At 47.1% G+C, this 17,071-nt stretch overlaps 1 protein-coding gene and 1 long non-coding RNA gene across 9 annotated transcripts in view; one reads left to right on the top strand and one right to left on the bottom strand.

Moving 5' to 3' along the window:
• Nucleotides 1-16,846, top strand: part of SAFB (scaffold attachment factor B) — a 61,103-nt gene extending 44,257 nt beyond the window's left edge. For 4 of the 8 annotated variants that reach the window (XM_070793011.1, XM_070793013.1, XM_070793015.1 and 1 more), the window contains 19 exons: nucleotides 482-546; nucleotides 627-837; nucleotides 1,660-1,718; nucleotides 4,162-4,189; nucleotides 5,140-5,650; nucleotides 6,075-6,124; nucleotides 6,903-6,997; nucleotides 8,644-8,793; nucleotides 8,873-8,955; nucleotides 9,261-9,400; nucleotides 9,557-9,645; nucleotides 11,236-11,342; nucleotides 12,348-12,635; nucleotides 13,394-13,531; nucleotides 14,007-14,049; nucleotides 15,453-15,571; nucleotides 15,854-15,960; nucleotides 16,325-16,376; nucleotides 16,557-16,846. In XM_070793011.1, coding sequence (XP_070649112.1) covers nucleotides 482-546; nucleotides 627-837; nucleotides 1,660-1,718; nucleotides 4,162-4,189; nucleotides 5,140-5,650; nucleotides 6,075-6,124; nucleotides 6,903-6,997; nucleotides 8,644-8,793; nucleotides 8,873-8,955; nucleotides 9,261-9,400; nucleotides 9,557-9,645; nucleotides 11,236-11,342; nucleotides 12,348-12,635; nucleotides 13,394-13,531; nucleotides 14,007-14,049; nucleotides 15,453-15,571; nucleotides 15,854-15,960; nucleotides 16,325-16,376; nucleotides 16,557-16,659 — 2,438 coding nt within the window. In that variant the 3' untranslated portion in view covers nucleotides 16,660-16,846. Of the gene's footprint in view, nucleotides 1-481; nucleotides 547-626; nucleotides 838-1,659; nucleotides 1,719-4,161; nucleotides 4,190-5,139; nucleotides 5,651-6,074; nucleotides 6,125-6,902; nucleotides 6,998-8,643; nucleotides 8,794-8,872; nucleotides 8,956-9,260; nucleotides 9,401-9,556; nucleotides 9,646-11,235; nucleotides 11,343-12,347; nucleotides 12,636-13,393; nucleotides 13,532-14,006; nucleotides 14,050-15,452; nucleotides 15,572-15,853; nucleotides 15,961-16,324; nucleotides 16,377-16,556 lie in introns of those variants that run through there. The other 4 variants (XM_070793012.1, XM_070793018.1, XM_070793014.1 and 1 more) reach the window with 3 other exon arrangements.
• LOC139184092 (uncharacterized) lies at nucleotides 11,456-12,139 on the bottom strand. The gene is made up of 2 exons (XR_011567553.1): nucleotides 11,868-12,139; nucleotides 11,456-11,616 (listed from the first exon to the last, which is right to left on the bottom strand). It is a non-coding gene; the product is annotated as an uncharacterized lncRNA (long non-coding RNA).
• Nucleotides 16,847-17,071: the final 225 nt, after the last annotated feature.

Raw genomic sequence — 17,071 nt, 5'->3', positions numbered from 1 at the left:
TTGTTAGTTTGGGTTTTGTTTGGTTTTTGTAATGCCAGGCTTGTGGGATCTTAGTTCACCTACCAAGTTTTGAACCTGAAACATCTGTAGTAAAACACAGATGCTAACGACTGGAGTTGCAGGGAATTCCCCACAGCAGCACATTTGTATGTGATACTCTTCTCCCCATAACCAAAGCCACTTAACATGACGGGCAGGCCTGGAAAAGGTGTGGCTGCTTCCACCTTATTAAGAATCCATTTCTAGTGCCTCGTACTTGCACAGCTAGTTAATAAAAACAGAACCACTTCTACTAGGGGTCATAGGTAACTCCCTTATCCAGATTGGATATAACTATTCCTGGATTACTGTGTTCTTAAACGGAGAAGTCCCACAGGTGTTTTAGGTTGTCTTTCTGTAGTGCTTAGGGTGTATAAAAGTGAAAGTTGTCACTTCTGAAAAATACATATCTTTGATCTCACACTATAAATTATTCCTCCAGGACGCAAACCAGAAGAAGAGGGTGTGGAAGATAATGGGCTAGAGGAAAATTCTGGGGATGGACAGGTATGTGAACCTCGTCAGTGATCAGCTCCGTACATGGACCAGGGCTTGTCATCTGATGCTTGTATTTTTCTTTGTCACAGGAGGATGTTGAGACCAGTTTGGAGAACTTACAGGACATCGACATGATGGATATCAGTGTGTTGGATGAAGCAGAGATTGATAACGGGAGTGTTGCAGACTGTGTGGAAGATGATGATGCTGAAAACCTCCAGGAGTCCCTGTCTGACAGTAGAGAGCTTGTGGAGGGGGAGATGAAAGAGCTTCCAGAGCAGCTTCAAGAACATGCTGTAGGTACCTCAGCAGGGTCTCTAGGATGTACCCTAAATGTAAAAATTCCTCAAACAGCGTAACAGATAGTAACTAAATTTGGAATTATGTTCTTTTAATGCCATTTCAGTACAATGTTTGGCTGATCCATTCACATCACAGATGAGTCTGAAAAGGCACACTTTGCTTCATTGAAAAATGGTGTCTTGTGAGGAATAATTGTATCTGCTCTCCATTTGAATAGTGCGGCATTAAGCATCTTGAGGACACTATTCTAGCCTTCTTGTTATAGGAGATTACTCTGTGATGTAATAGCTGTGATGTCTGAAATACCAAAACAGGTGGAAAGTTGGTCTTTTGCTGTCATTGGATTGGTACCCCGCCTAGTCAGTCTTCGAATACTGTGGCCTTGTTTTTAAAGCCTTAGCTTTAATTGTGTTAGGATGAAATCCAGGGCACAATACAATTATGGTGAGTATTAGTTACTGAATTCTGTCTGCCAGACATTAGGCATTAGTTCCTTTCATCCTGTTAACCACAGATATATAGATGCTATTATGCCCATTTTTCAGTTGGGAAAATAGGAGGGTAAAAAGGTACAGGGTAAATATCTCCAGGCAGTAGCTCATGAGAATAAGAATGAAAGCCAAGGTAATTCCAGATTCTATGCACTTAACTCATACCCTGCGTTTTCTCGTGCCATTAATTCAGTGGATTGTTATTTCCAAAAGGATGAATGTTTCTCAGACAGAAAAGGCGATTAAAAAATAGAAGCCGTGAGACATCTTTGAAGGCATTTCTGTTATTGGTATTGGAAATTTTATTCTCCGTTTATTTTACAGGTAGAGGATAAAGAAAGTATAAACAATTTAGATACTTCATCATCTGACTTCACTATATTACAGGTAAATTGTTGTATGGCTCAATATTTTTAAAATGAAAGGTTAGACTACAGTTTCTGGAATCCACTTCTGATACAGTCCCCACTAAAAGTCACTGCAAGGTCTGTTTCCTTTTTTGGCCTCCTAGAGGGAGTTTTGCTTTCAACTTTCCTGAATAGAATGTGCCTGTTGAGAATTGCTCATTGTTTCGGCTCGGGACTTTTGGGGGGCTCTTGTTAGTTTGATCAGTAACAGGTCAAACCATGGGGGTCTGTCCCGGAGGACCTCCTCTGCAGCAGAAGTACTCCTAGGTGAGACATGAGACTGCAAGGGCAGCGCCCCCTCCCCAGGACAGAAGAATGGGGCTCGGACAACAGTGCAGGAGGGTGCGGTGGAGTGGCCAGAGCACTGACGTCATAGCTGGGAAAGATGGGTTCTGATTTTCCCTTTGGGAAGTTTGTCCTCAAAAAGTACAGAGTTCTTTTGATGATTGTAGCATATTGGCTATTACACACAGGTTAAACTACCACCTGTGTTAAAAGTTAAATAACAAATAAGATGTGGGTAAACTTTTAAGTATAGTTGGCACTAATATGGATCTTAAGTTTCCTTGTACTTTTTCTGTCAGCCGATGTTGGTTTAAACGGTTGAAATAAACCTGAGTATCTGATTTTCAGAACGTTTTTGAGGAAATGAAAAAAAGGCTTATGCCAGTCCTTGTTTTTTTACTGTTTTAATAATGTAACTTATGCTGATTAATTGGAAACCACCTTTCAGAAACCACCTTCATTTCTCTCTGCCAGACAGGCCGGGTGTGTTACTAGTGAGCCACAAGCCAGCCTCCAGGAGGGTACAGATCGCAAGAAAACTTGGTGAAACTTGGTTCACCATTCAGATTGATGTCTCTCCAGCTGCAGAGACAAAGCCTGTTCTGACTCAGAAAGGAAAGGAGGAGCAGGCTTATTTTCTTGAGTGTCTCCTCAGGTTTAACAGTTCTGTGTACATTATCTGGTCAGGACAGTACATACAAGCCCCTTTCAGAGACAAATAGGAATGTATATGTTTTTGTCTAGGGAAAGTTAAGAGAGAATCGTTCTGCCTAAAATGATTGTTTCCTTCCGTGTAGAATCTTTAATTCCCAGCATGAAATGGAGAAAAAAACAAACTTGATTACCAGTAAATGAAATTGTTATAAAAGTGACCCGTTTTCTAGGGCTCCCCAGGATGGCAGGTCACTGCCCAGTGGACTGTGCCAGCCATTCATGTGCATGTAACTTACACGCTAAGCACCTGTGGTGTCTCATGCACGAGGAGAGAGGTTGGTTGCAATCCTCCCTGTGTATAAACAGAACGATGCGTGGGCCTGACTGATAAATGGACTCAAGTCACACAGCCATGGCTCAGATCTTAGCTCTGCTGTATGTCCTCGAGCAAGTTTGTGAACCACAGTGTGCCTGACTCCTGATCTTTGAAAAGAAGGATGATACTAATAGAACCAACTTGCTAGGGCTGTGTGATGATTGGTTAATATATGTTTATGTAAAGTGCTTAAATTTCTGCCTGGAACCTAGATTGCTTATCAGAATTGGCTGGAATTCTAGAATGTTGTCCCTTGAACAGAGAGAACACAGGGGCCAGTGACCACACGTTGCAAGTCCCTTCCTTTAGTTGGGCGGGCTCTCTGTGAGCACATAGTCCCTGCAGTAAATGTGTAGGACTTGGCCTGATGTGGGGTGAGGTACAGATGAGCCCGTTGCGGAGGAGGTAGGAATGGGGGTAGTAAAATCAAGCGCTGATGTTGGTGAGGAGTAACAGTGGTATGACTTGACAACAGCTTCCTGGGAAGGGCTTGAAAGTTGTTGAAGAATTAGATCTGGCTTGCTGGATTGTTGATTGGAAGAGATAAGGAAGAAGGTACACGGGATACTGTAGGGACTCGATTGACCAGGTAGGTGGGCATGTGTGTGTTGTGAGTCCACCGTGCGCATGTAGAACATGGGTCAAGCCACCCATGCCTTCTTCCCTTTGATCTTTGGAATTTTTGGAAACTAATAGTGCATTAGTGAGAAATGATTATCTGGTATAATGTGTCTGGTATTCTGCTAGACAATAAAAGTATAAAACTAAAGCACAGCTATCCAGGCATTTAAGACAGTTGAAAAAGACAGCCATGTGATGGGTTCCTCACCATTAAAAGTGATAATGTTGCCAGGCGCTGGGAAATGCAGCAAAGCACAGGACTACATTAAACACGGAAACAGTTCCCTGGGTCCGAGGTGGATGAAGTGCGGTACCAACGCCCCTGCAGGCTCTTGCCTGAAACAAGCAGGTTTCTTCGCCTGTTGCATTTGTGAGGTTCCTTGTCTGTGTTTTTAAAAATTCCCTTCTTAGTTGTTATACTTTGGGGTATAAATAAATTCTGAGTTTCATCCATCTGGCACAATTTTATTTATGTTTTTTGTTGCAGGAAATTGAAGAACCGTCCTTGGAGCCAGGTACTGTTAAATGAAAAACTTAGCAATGGGGTTTGGAATCATTCTAGTTTTCCGCCTTCTCTGTTTGAATTCTTTAATATTAAAGTTATCTTACTATAGTATACATTGTTTTAAAGGTTTACGATCCAAAATATACCAGGATCATAGAGATTGGAAACCCAGCCATATCACCAGATCTGTGAAAGTGGCTGATTTCTCATTTTGTAAAACGTATTGGTGAGATGAGACTATCTCATGCCTTTTTAAATGAACACGGCACTGAAACAGATACAGAGAGAGTTTGGATGCCTCTCAAAAGATAATACCTCTGTACCCCACAAAACAGATCTTGTGATATTGGGCAGTGTGTTAATTTTGTGGTCTTTTAATTCAGGCAGTGCAGGCAGTGGTAGGGAGATAACATTTTAAAGCATTGAGACATAACTGGATTCCAGAAGAAGGAAAAGTTTCTTCATAAGAATTCCAAACAAATACTATTCACTTTCTGGACTACAAATATCTCAGAGCACCGATGGAAGAGATTCTGGTTTTCATGTCGGACTGTTCTGTTAAAAGAAATTCAAAGAAATTTGGAAATTGAGCTCTGTTCAGTGAATGGTGATACACTGAGTTAAGCAACTTGGACTTTGGAAGCTAAATTTGGAAGAGTCATATATACACGCCGACAGAATGAAGACTGTCAAGAATCAGCCAGAAGGTGTTGGGGGTTAAATAAGTCTCTGGGATGCATTCATTTCTCTTCCATGTAGCATAGAGGCTTACTCTATAGTCGGTCGGAGTGCAGGTAGTGTAACCAGTGTTGAGTGTGTGTACCCGCGGGTTTTCCAATCTCTGTGTAGCTAGCAGTTCTCTTCGTGTTAGTGTGGCCGCCGTGCCAGTTCCGCATTTGTGATTGCTTTATTTCCCTGGTAATTAAACCTTGTGCCATTCTATTCCTGTTAAATCCGTAGAAAATGAGAAAATACTCGACATTTTGGGGGAAACTTGTAAATCTGAGCCAGTAAAAGAAGAAGGTTCCGAGCTGGAGCAGCCATTTGCACAGGAAACAAGTAGCGTGGGGCCAGACAGAAAACTTGCGGAGGAAGAGGACCTTTTTGACAGCGCCCATCCGGAGGAGGGTGATTTAGATTTGGCCAACGAGTCAACAGCACACGCTCAGTCGAGCAAGGCAGACACCCTGTTAGCGGTAGTGAAAAGGGAGCCCGTGGAGCAGACAGGCGATGACGAGAGGACGGACTGTGAGCCTGTAGGGCTAGAGAAGCCAATTGAGCAGAGTAGTAAAGCCTCAGAGCACACGGAAGCCTGTAGCGAGGAGGCCGCGGAAGCGCCCCCGGAAGCCTCAAGCCCGGACCCCGGGGATAGCAAAGAAGACGTGAAGAAGTTTGCTTTTGAAGCTTGTAATGAAGTCCCTCCGGCTCCTAAAGAGTCCTCAGCCAGTGAGGGCGCTGATCAGAAAATGAGGTTTGTTTTTTCTCAGTTTTAGACCAGACGCTATCTCCTTTTCATTGGTCGTTTAATGACACACATGAGCTGTTTTTCTGCAATTGGCCAGCCAGACTGATGCAATTGTAGTTTACCTCTAAAGAATGTTTGATTTCTCTTTGTGTATTTTAAGCTGATTACATAATCTTTTTTTCTTTTCTCAACCTATCATGGTTGTTTTCTCTAATTCTTCCTAATTATCTTTAGCCCAGCAGAATTAATTAACTCCTGTGGGTCTGAAATCTTATGGTTAGGTCAGATTTCCCATACACGTTTGTAGGGGTATCATTTTTTTCAGAACTAAATTTCGGGTAGGTATGCAACCTCAGCACATATTTTATAATTTTGAGTTAGTTTCCTCTCTGCTTCTTCCTTCTGGAGTGACATTGTCTTTTGTCTCTAGTTCTGTCGAAGATGACTCGGATACAAAAAAGCTTTCCAAAGAGGAGAAGGGTAAGTCAGCAGGGTGGCACCCCCGGGAGCGATGGTTCTAGTCGGCTCTAGCCGTCACACACCCATTTACACCTCACAGGCCTGTGAGCCTGTCTCAAAGCCTTTCTCCACTCTGGCCACCTGCTTCCTCACTGTGCGGGTTCTGGGTTGCAGGGCGGAATTGTCACTTCGATTTGATTTGGACACTTGATTTTGCCAGAGTCCTTTGAGCTCCTCCATCCTGACTTTCTCTCTGATTTGTGAACTTCTTGGACACAGTGACACATGCAGATGGAGAAAATGCTTTGAGTTTTCAGATACTGGGGTTTGGTGGGTCCCTGGTGTGGCAGATTTATCGACACCAGAGCCCTTTATTAATTTGCTGATTGAGAAGTAGTTTTGCTGGCTGCCCCAGACTCATCCTTAATCGGTGTTCAAAGAAGGCCAGAAGCTGGGGAGAGGATGTATCTCAGGCTCCACAGTGACAGCTCCTGTCTTACATTCCAAAGTCACCTCACTGGGATGGGTGGTGCCATCTGGTAGCTGATGGCTACCCCAGCCATGGGCCCAGTGGGCCCTGACCAGTCATTAAGGGACATTGCCACTGGTTCTATCCACCCTGTGTGCAGCCCTAGAACTCATGTCAGGACAGCAGGCTGGCCTCCAGCCCCAGCCTTCTCTGTACTGCTGGCCTCTAGAGCAAGCAGGGAGAGTGTCTGGTTGGGAATGATTCTAAGATACTTAAGACTCAGGATTTTGTCTGTATCTTGTTTTTGACCGGAACTTTCTTTTAAAATAGGTCGTAGCAGTTGTGGAAGGAATTTCTGGGTTAGTGGACTTTCTTCTACCACCAGAGCTACAGATTTGAAGAATCTTTTCAGCAAGTACGGGAAGGTAAGAGCCGACAAAGCTGCTTGTGAGCTCATGTGACATGGCCTCTACGTGTAGATCATTGTCTCCTGCAATGAGGACTTTGACACCGTGTGGTTCTTTGAACTCACAGGTTTGAAGGCCTGTGGCCGGTCCACCCTCACTGAAAGAGATGTGAGGCCAGCGGGAGTTTCCAGAGCCCACATCCACTTTGTATATCTTGTGCTTCCTTGGCTCCAATCTACCGTATCATTTAATAACTTAATGCGTCCATATCTGGCCTTAAACCTATTGGGGGATTGCTGTTAGGTGGGGAGGACAGGGCAGCCCATTGTTGTGAGTCATAGTGTTTAGAGAAGCGGTAGATATGTGTTGTGAACAAAAGATCTTTCAACTAGACCCCTGTGAGCAGCTGTAGGCCTCAGCTGTGCAGCACAGAGTGGTGTGCCTGGGGCATGTTGCCAGTCCCCTGTGAGTCTTGTCTCTACACTTGGGGCTCTCAGAGCTGTGGCAGCTCTGCCTCTGCTCCCTGTTTTCCCCGATAGGCAGAGTAACTGTAGCCACCTCTGCCACACCTGCCTGTCTCCCTCTCTCCCTCCTCCACCCAGAAAAGGTGGACATGATGCCCAGGTGGGGCCCCCACACATACACATTGAGTGCTGCCTCTTCTTCCTTTCTCCCCCAGCCCCTTCCAGTGCTTCCTGGACTCACCTCCAGATAAGCTGCCATGCCCACACCTCCTTGTCTTCAGTCTGCTTTGCCAAGTAAGATTTAGCACAGGCCCTCATTCACAGTTAGGATTCAGAAATGATAACGGAGAAAACCAACATCTTTGATCTTGGCTGTTGATGTTCAGGAACTAACAAGGAAAACAAAGCTTGACATGTTCCTCACAGTAACTCAAAACTTCCTGGACATCTGCATTACGGAGTGGGACCCTTCTCTTGATTCTCCAGTGGCCCTCAGAGCAGATGTCTGCTCTGCAGGGAAGTGTCCATCTGGAGCCTACAGTGTCTTGGGTACACTGCAGGCTTAATGTGGATTGAATAGGGGCCAGACTCCTGGGAATCCGTACTTCGGGGCTCAGATTTCATGTGGCACAATAAAGATGAATACCAGTGATGGCCCCTGACACACTGGGACTTCTCCTGAGCCATGGGCCTTCTCTCGTAAATGGGCGTACCCAGCCTTAGTTTGCTGCTGCTGTTGGGTCAATTAACTACCATCTAGCACGTGAGGATGTATCTGTAGCACCTGAAACATACCCGTGAATTTTGTTTTGTGAGTAATAGGGTGGGCTCTGCGTTCCAGAGTGCTCTTTGTAAACCCGTCCTATGTCCCTCTCCTTCTATAGGTATGTCTTCTTACTGGCTGGCTGCATATTTAGAAACATTTCCCTTCAAGGTTTGCATAGTATTAATGGAATTCTGGCAGGACGCTGCCTTCAGCTTCACTCTCCTCTCTCCACCTCACTGTCATCCTGGTCCCCTAGAGAAACAGCCATGATGGAGTAGGAGCAGCCAGATTGGATGTGGATTGCCCTCCACATCCTTTACCTGCCACTTGTTGTCCACCTGTTCTTGGCATCTCTTGAAAGTGGCATGAACCACAATGTAGGGGTCTATGTGGGGGCTTCGTGTCTGAGATGTACATATGTGTTTTCCTTCAAGGTGGTGGGCGCCAAAGTTGTGACCAATGCCCGGAGTCCCGGAGCACGCTGTTACGGCTTCGTTACCATGTCCACGGCAGAAGAGGCCACAAAATGCATCAACCACCTGCACAAAACAGAGCTCCATGGGAAGATGATCTCAGTGGAAAAAGTAAGGGGCCATTTTCCTCCTGGGATCTAGCCACGTTAGGAAATAAGGTAATACTTCTACCTGATTCTCTTTTTTTTAGGCGAAAAATGAACCTGCTGGGAAGAAAAGCTCTGAGAGAAGAGAAGGGGAGGGGAAAAAAGAAAAATCCAGCAATACTGACAGGTATGAGTCTTCTCGAGGGGATTATGGCCAAGATGACCTTTCTCTTGATGTCTTGTTCCTCACTTTTCCATGGGTGGGAAAGGCTGTGAGGCTTTTACCCCCTTGCCTTCTGTGCACTTGTTGGAGGATTTTCCCGCCAGTCCTCAGAGGTGTCTCGAGTTCCTCTCCTAGGCTGCATGTTCTCCGTCCTGTGGTTGCCTCCAAGGCAGCCCCATCCTCACTCGGTGCTCATTGCAGGAGTCTTGGCTGGGTTGTTCCCTCAGTGTTTCATCTCACACATATCTGTATCTGCATGCCATTTACAGATCTGCCAACCTCAAGAGGGAAGAGAAAGCTGACAGAAAAGATGACGCTAAAAAGGGTGAAGACGGGAGTGGAGAGAAGAGTGAAGACCAGGATGATCAGAAACCTGGCTCTTCAGAGCGCTCTCGAGCCACAAAGTCAGGTAGCTGACCAGTGGGTGTGAGAGACTGCACCCTGGCTTCTGTTCCTGGCTGGTGTGGTTAATGGGCAACACAAACTACATTTGTTTTCCTTGAAGTTGAGTACTTTTCTCTCAATACGAGGTGTCCCGTCTTACCTGACTCCTTTCTTCCTATAGGAAGCCGAGGAACTGAGCGGACAGTGGTGATGGATAAATCTAAAGGTGTGCCTGTTATCAGTGTCAAAACCTTGGGATCCAAAGAGCGAGTGAGTATTCTTTTCCTGCCTGGGTTATTTATTTCCTTTGACAGTTCTCTGTGTGTTTTAGGGGATTCTTGAGTGTAATTTGAGAAAAGCTTGTCAGTCTTCTGAAAATGGAGGGTTTTTTTGAACTTTAAAATTGAGAAGGTTTAAAGGCTTTCCTTTATAGTTTTGGTAAGAATTACTGCCCTTTAAGAAAAAAAAAAACTATTTTGAAATTCATTTTATGGATGTGATTGGCTTTATTTGCCTGCATCTGGGCACAGCAGTCCACGATCATTGCCGGTCTCAGGTTTCAGCAGCTCTCCATCGTGCATTCGTAACCCACACTTGCAGAGCCAGCCCTCCGGCTGCCTCTGCGCCCAATCTCCATCTTACTCATTCCGTGCATTATCTCCGTGTAGACGCTGCTGCATAGAGCCACAGAATCCAGAGTCCCCATCTCAGGTTCTTACCATTTCACTCTGCCTGCTGTTTTAGGGTCACGGGCAGCTCTGGATGTTCATAATTCAACTCTTGACAGCCTTACAACTAGGATGGATGTGGGCCCAGGTCCCCCAGACTACCCACATTTCCAGAGCCACTCAGGGTCCACTGGGCTCAGCACATAGTTGTAGTTACGCCTAAGGTTGGCTGCGATGATGCAGGGAGGTCACACAGCCAGGCAGGTGGGGAAAGCCCCAGAGTCTGGAGGGCACTCTGATGGCTCCCTGTGGTCTCCTTCCCAAGATGGCTCCCCAAGCAGGGACAGTGCAGCAGCACAAGGGTCATGCTTCTGCCCAGGGAGCCCCGTTACAGCCTCAGTTCCCAGGCTTTTTACTGAGGCTGGTCACATACGTACCTTCTCCTGACTCCCAGAAGGAAAGCAGTTGTTCAGCATAAACCATCGTTTGCATGGTCAGGGCACAGTGATCCATCTTTGCCAGTTAACTGTTGGCGAGGGTACTCTGAATTCCAAAGTTCCCACCACTAGCCTCAGGCCTGCCATGTTAACCTGTGCTGGCCAGATGACCAGCCATTTAATTTAAGCTCATGAATGTTGTGGACCAATTACAAGCTGCGAGTTCTGTGTATGGCATTTCATATCTGCACTGTGTTCAAATATTTTAGTGTATCAGATCATTTCTCCCTTCTTTCTAACAAAAGATGTCAAATGGAAAAATCGAAGTGTGGATTCAAGGGCTAAGATGAATAGATATCAAAAATTAATGCCCTCGGCACAAATAAGGAATCCTCAGACATGGCAGAAGTGGCCTTGATTAGGCACCACTGGGTGTTTAATATTAAAGAATGTGTTTTGGATGCACTTGACAAAATGAAAAAAAGTTTGTGTTTTTTTTTTTATCTTAAATGAAGTTTCTGAGAAAATCCTCTTTTCAATGTTGACTACTGAAATTAGGCAATGGATTCCAGTTTAGCTTGGTAGTGAGTCTATGACTGGATTTTGGTGAGCCAAGATCAGATTTCTCCAGAGAGAATACAGTGTTACTTGATTATTTCATTTGCTGTTCAGCTTCATTTCTGATCTTGGATGCTTAGACCTGGACACAGTTGATTCTTCCTGCTTTAACTTGTCAATGCTTCTTGGTGAACCAGGTATCTAAGAGCCAGGATCGCAAATCGGCCAGCAGAGAGAAGCGGTCTGTTGTTTCCTTTGATGAAGTCAAAGAGTCGAGGAAGTCGAGAGACTCGGAGTCTCGCAGGTGAGTTGGGATCCAGGGATGTTGACTGATTTGGGCGACACACATATCAGCCAGAAGTACAGTTTTGGTGAAGTAACTGGCAAATAGATGAATGAAACCGACCCTCATGCATGTTTACTTTAACATGATAAAAATATTTATCATGACATTTTCCAGTATTGAGAGAAGGACAGGCTCTCTCCTCAGTGGCTTCAGGTCACTGGTCTGTGCCTTCGGAGCATCATTTGGGTCTCTGGCTCACATTACTGACGCCCACGTCAACATAAACTGCTGGCTGCACAGAAACATAAAAGTTAAATTCATCTGTGTGATGCAAAAGTAAATCTATTTGAGTTGACCTTTTGAAATGACTAAAAATTTATAAAGGAGTTGACTAAATTAAAATTTCCCTTCTGAGCACTGAAAGACCAAAGATATGTGACAGATAGGAATAAAGGTGATTTGACATAAATAAACAAAAATTAGCCTGATAGCCAGGTTGACAGAAGTGGCTCAGCAGGGTCATAAAACATCATTGAGTCTTACCAAGGATCAGGACCATGCAGATGAATGCACTGGAAGAGGTGATCCCGGCCTTTCCACTTCATGGGCTCCTTCCCAAAAGCCTGGTGTTATTCTATTTTGGATGGGGATGCGCAGGGTCCAAGACATGGTCCCTGAAGCAAGGAAATCACAGAAATATTTGTCCTTGACACAAACAGAAAACAAGACTAGATAAGGCATTTCTGCTGGTACTATTCCCTGTCAGTAAACAGAGCAGAGAATGGACAGGAGATTGGAGGGAAGTAGATGGTGGGCATCATCAGTATCTCTGCAAAAGTTGGGCTGTCAGTGTCTCAGCCTAGTGCCGGGAGGGAGGGTGGGTCCTGTACAACCTTCTGACTCCACCATCCTCTGGCACTTGCTTGTTACTAAGTTTATCTGCAGTTCAAGGGCACCCCCAATCCCACCAGGGGGCACTGCTGCAGCTCAGGGATCCCTGCAGCCTCTACTCTTTGCTTGCAGGTTGCGTGAGCATAGCGAGCGTGAGCAGTCCATGCAGGCAGAGCTGGAGCGGCAGGAACGTAAGAAGCTGCTCATTGCCCGCGAGAGGCTGGCCTTCCACAGACACCGCCTAGAGAGGGAGCGCATGGAGCGGGAGCGGCTGGAGCGGGAGCGCCGGCGGGTGGAGCATGAGCGCCGTCGTGAGCAGGAGCGCATCCACCACGAGCGTGAGGAGCTGCGGCGCCAGCAGGAGCTGCGTTATGAGCAGGAGCGGCGGCCCGCCGTCCGCAGGCCCTATGACTATGGGCGGTAAGCCATGCCACAGCACACTGCCACCCCTAAGGTGGCCCGTGGCGTTTAGAACTCTGCCGTGTTCCCCAGAACCCTGTTAATGAGTGATTTTTGTTTAAAAAGAAGCACAAGGAAAAAAAAAAGCATATGAGTATTTGCTATAGTTTAACTTGATATTCTGTACTTTATATGGAAACCTGAGGTGGTTTGAGATTGTTTGAGAAACAGTGGGTGAAAGTGGTTCTTATTAAATCATTAGGTTTGAGTACCAGCACAGATAGACATACACACACACTTTCCAGGCTTTGAAATCATTGCAGTGATATAAATGGTTTTGAACCGCTACACTGCAAGTGCTCCTAATAGTCCTCTGCACTGAGTGTCTCCTGAGTCAAATCTGCACGGGGCAGGACAATTAGTGCACTAACTGTCCTAATAGACTTGCCAACCCTTGTGACCATGAGCGGTTCCCAGAAGGGATCTGACATCCACTTCACTGATCCCCTCCTGTAAGGAGACCTGAGCTTTCTCTTTGGGGGATTCAGGTATGTTGGATAAGAGAATGGAGCTTTTCAGTCACATTCCACATCACCCCTCCAGGCACTGTCCCCTCTAGTAGCAGAGAATAGACTCGATGGATAAAGTTAGTTCTCATTCTTTGAAGTGATGGGGCAGTTGGACTGTTGAGGGTTTAGTTTACCAGCTTCCACAGAGGTCATCCATTAAGGAGGAGAAATGTATGCCCACCTTTCTTGCTTCCCACCCCCCTACCCCAGGCGAGATGATGTTTACTGGCCGGAAGCTAAGCGGGCAGCCCTGGATGAGCGCTACCACTCTGACTTCAATCGTCAGGACCGCTTCCACGACTTTGACCACAGGGACCGGGGCCGCTACCCTGACCACTCCGTTGACAGGTCAGCCACTCACCCTGGCCACCTGGCCACTTAATTCATGGGGTTTTGTTGTTTGTTTTTTGCCCTGGTTCATTCTGTTCTGTGTGTGGACCATTTTTAAAGTCTTGAATTTGTTAAAATGGTGTATCTGTTTTATGTTTTGGTTTTATTGCTCCATGGCATGTGGGATCTTAGCTCCTCAACCAAAGATGGAACCCCCATCCTCTTGATTGAAAGCCCAAGTCTTAACCACTGGACCACAGGGACATTCCCTGTCCTGTTTTTGTTTTTTTGGTCCATTCATAATGAAGAGCTCAAGTGGCACTTCTAGGTCTCAAGCCCAGTTGAACCAGCAGTGTGTGTGTGTGTGTGTGTGTGTGTGTGTGTGTGTGTGTGTGTGTGAATTACCTGAGTTCAACTTGGGAAATGTTTTCCATTTGGGGATCTGTCCAACCTATATTCCGCCTCATGATTTCATTTGAATTGCCTTTTTCAGGAGAGAAGGTTCAAGGTCAATCATGGGAGAAAGAGAAGGACAGGTAAGGCAGAAGCTGTGATTTTAGCCTATTTTCCCTGTACAGTTGATTCTCCCTTTTTTGACATGCCTGCTTCCTCCTCCACCCAAGTTAGAGTGATGAGGAGTAAGGGAGTGTGGCATCTGCAGCCTGTGGAACAACAGCGTGAAGGAATAGCTTGTACTTTGTGCTGGCCCAGAATTCAAGCAGGTATTCTGAAGCCTCGTATAGCCTTGACCCTGAGGTTCTATACATCTTTGTGACTACATGGGTACTAAAGTGCTGGAGAGCTTTGCGTGAGCCTGCCAGGGTCTGTTGGAACATTGGTGTGACCCACGGTGCTAGCCAGATGTGACGCCTCATGTGGGCTCCAGGTGCACCTGGAGTGTCAGTGGTTGCCCACTCATTTTTTCTTTAGCAGCGTTAACGCATTAGAAAACAAGTGCGGTTTTTTCCTTTTTTTTTTTTTCCTCTTATATTTAGCTTGAGAAACTTTCTCCAAAGAGCCTTGACTTTTTAGTGGGTTCCTTGGAGAATGGAAAAGATGAGGGAAGGTATGGTCAAGGCGTTACTAGGCAGACAGAGTCGCCACCCTGGGGGTTGGTGCTGTCTGACCACAGCATCTTGCTTTACTGTCCACCTCCCTCCGAGCCTGAGAACGTGGCTGGGAGTGGCCAAGCTCCTGAGGCCTTTCCTGCCGCCTCAGGAGCAGTTCATGACCCTCTCCCGATTCCTGTTTCTCTCCTCCCAGAGGTACATCTCACACACAGCTGAATGTGCCCCTGGTGTCCTGGGTTTCCTGTGATGGACACGTTGAGCAGCAGCATGGTAGTTACATGTCCCTCTCTGGGATCCAGAGCAGGGTCACGTCCTGGTGCTCCCACTCCTCCTGAACCTGTTTCTCCAGCTGTGTAAGGGAGCAGGGGGTGTTAAATAAGATGACTTGCGTGTGTCTATCCAGTCCTGCCATGCTGCTCTTGAACATGGATGGCTTCTGTCATCTGATTAGACAGTGCCCTCCTGAAATCAAAAGGCTGTTTATCCCTGGTGACTCCATGATTATGTTCTGCATGCAGGCACCTGGCACATCGTGATCATTTCCTGCTGTGGGTCAGCCACTTGACCCCTCCACCCTTTGGTCCATGGGTGCCTGAATCTCTGCCTGCTGGTTAGGGAGCATCTAATTCAGTCTTGGGCTCCACGAGCACTTCTGCCCAGGATGTGAGCAGATTTCCAGGGTGCAGCTGTGTCATGCCAGCTGAAGGCCTCTAGACCCCAGAAGGTGTATACAGTGCCTGTTCGCACTGTCTCAGACCCACAGGGGCTTCTGTCTGAGTTACCGTCCTTGTTATTATTAACTTGTTGCCCAGAGGCCGTGGGATCCAGGGTTGTACTAAAATCTTTCCTCTTGGCCCATTCACATCCAGCATTACCCTGAACGCCACGGAGGACCAGAGCGGCATGGTCGCGACTCCCGTGATGGCTGGGGCGGCTACGGCTCCGACAAGAGGATGAGTGAAGGCCGGGGGCTCCCTCCTCCACCCAGGTTTGTGATCCATGTCCCATGGTCCCCACCAGGGCCTCACATTCAGCTGGCCTAATTGATGTGTCCAGCTGAGGACTCCTGGTCTTGGAGATAAGCTGAGTGTAGGCTCTGCAGCCCAGGCTGTTTCCAGTCTCTGGAGAGCCTTGGACCAAGTGCCAGTTCCATTCCCTGCAGCCCTCCATTGCTCAGAGGGCTGGGATCACAAAATGCCAAACTTAGTGTTGTTGCTGACCTGGAAGGCCAAGGTGGGGGCAATCCAAATCAGAGGTGTCTTTCTCCAAGGGGCAGACGAGAGTGGGGGGACCACGGCCGCAGAATAGAGGAGGACCGTGCGTGGCAGGGCGCTGCTGACGGAGGCCTGATGGACAGGGACCACAGGAGGTGGCAAGGTGAGGGCCGGTTCTCAGCAGTTGCAGCGTCTGTGCAGAAGCACCAGGCAGCTAGAGGCACCCCTGCTCCTGAGGGTGGGAGCAGCACTGTTTTTCCCACCTCTTTCTGCACTGGGTGGGTGGGTGGGTGGGCGGGCCTGGGGGCTCCTGAGTGGGTGGGAGGGGTGCTGTGGGTGCCGTAGCGCCTCTCTCTCTGCCTCGACTTAGCGAGGACCGTGGGTATGTGTGACCCATGTGCTCACTTATGCACCAGGAACCTGGGTCTTAAGACAGGGACTGGAGCCCTGAGTCTGAGCCCTGTGTCCTCTGATCTCTCTGTCCTGTGCCCCAGGGCACTGTGTGAAGAGTGTTTCTTGTTTTGTAGGTGGTGAGAGGAGTATGTCTGGTCACATGATGAACCGGGGAGGCATGTCCGGGTAAGGATTGTCATCATTGGTCTCGTTTTTGCCTGTAGGCTCTGGCGGGTGTCACTGCTGCTCAAAGGGTATACCTTTGACCCTTGGTGGTGCCACCCTGGAGGGAAGAAAGCCCCAAAGAGACTGGGCACAGGGCAGAGCCCACTGAGGGGAAACAAACACAATCTGCCTTTGTTCCAGGCGCGGCAGCTTTGCCCCTGGGGGGGCCTCTCGGGGCCACGTGATCCCGCGAGGTGGCTTTGGGAGCAGACCCACCGACGCCCACTTCACTCGCCGCTATTAAGTGCTTGGGCTCCTGTGTTACACGTCACGTGGCAACAAGAATATGTTCTGTTAAGAGTTCCCTTAAACTGTGTACAATAATTTTTTTTTAATCTCCTGCCATATTGTAGCTCAATACAATGTGAAATTGTTTTTTTTTTTTTTTTTGGTTTTTTGTAATAAATGTGTTTCTGTTCCAGTACCCTTTATTTAAAGCATTGTGTGTTTTTCTTTTACCTCAAGTAAAATGAAATTGCACTCATCGATGTTAAGCCACAGCTCTTCTTTCAGGGAAAGTGGCTGGAAGGGGGCAGCTTTCAGGGACTGTTGGATTTTCCAGAAGCACTTTGCCAGCAGCACACCCAACATGAGCCCAGGCCCAGAGTTCAGAGGACTGTCTGGGCTGTGCATCTCAGCCATCTGTCTCTCCTTGG

This window comes from Bos indicus, chromosome 7 (assembly GCF_029378745.1).
Source record: "Bos indicus isolate NIAB-ARS_2022 breed Sahiwal x Tharparkar chromosome 7, NIAB-ARS_B.indTharparkar_mat_pri_1.0, whole genome shotgun sequence".
Taxonomy (NCBI): domain Eukaryota; kingdom Metazoa; phylum Chordata; class Mammalia; order Artiodactyla; family Bovidae; genus Bos; species Bos indicus.
This window is presented reverse-complemented; position numbering and strand designations above follow the sequence as displayed.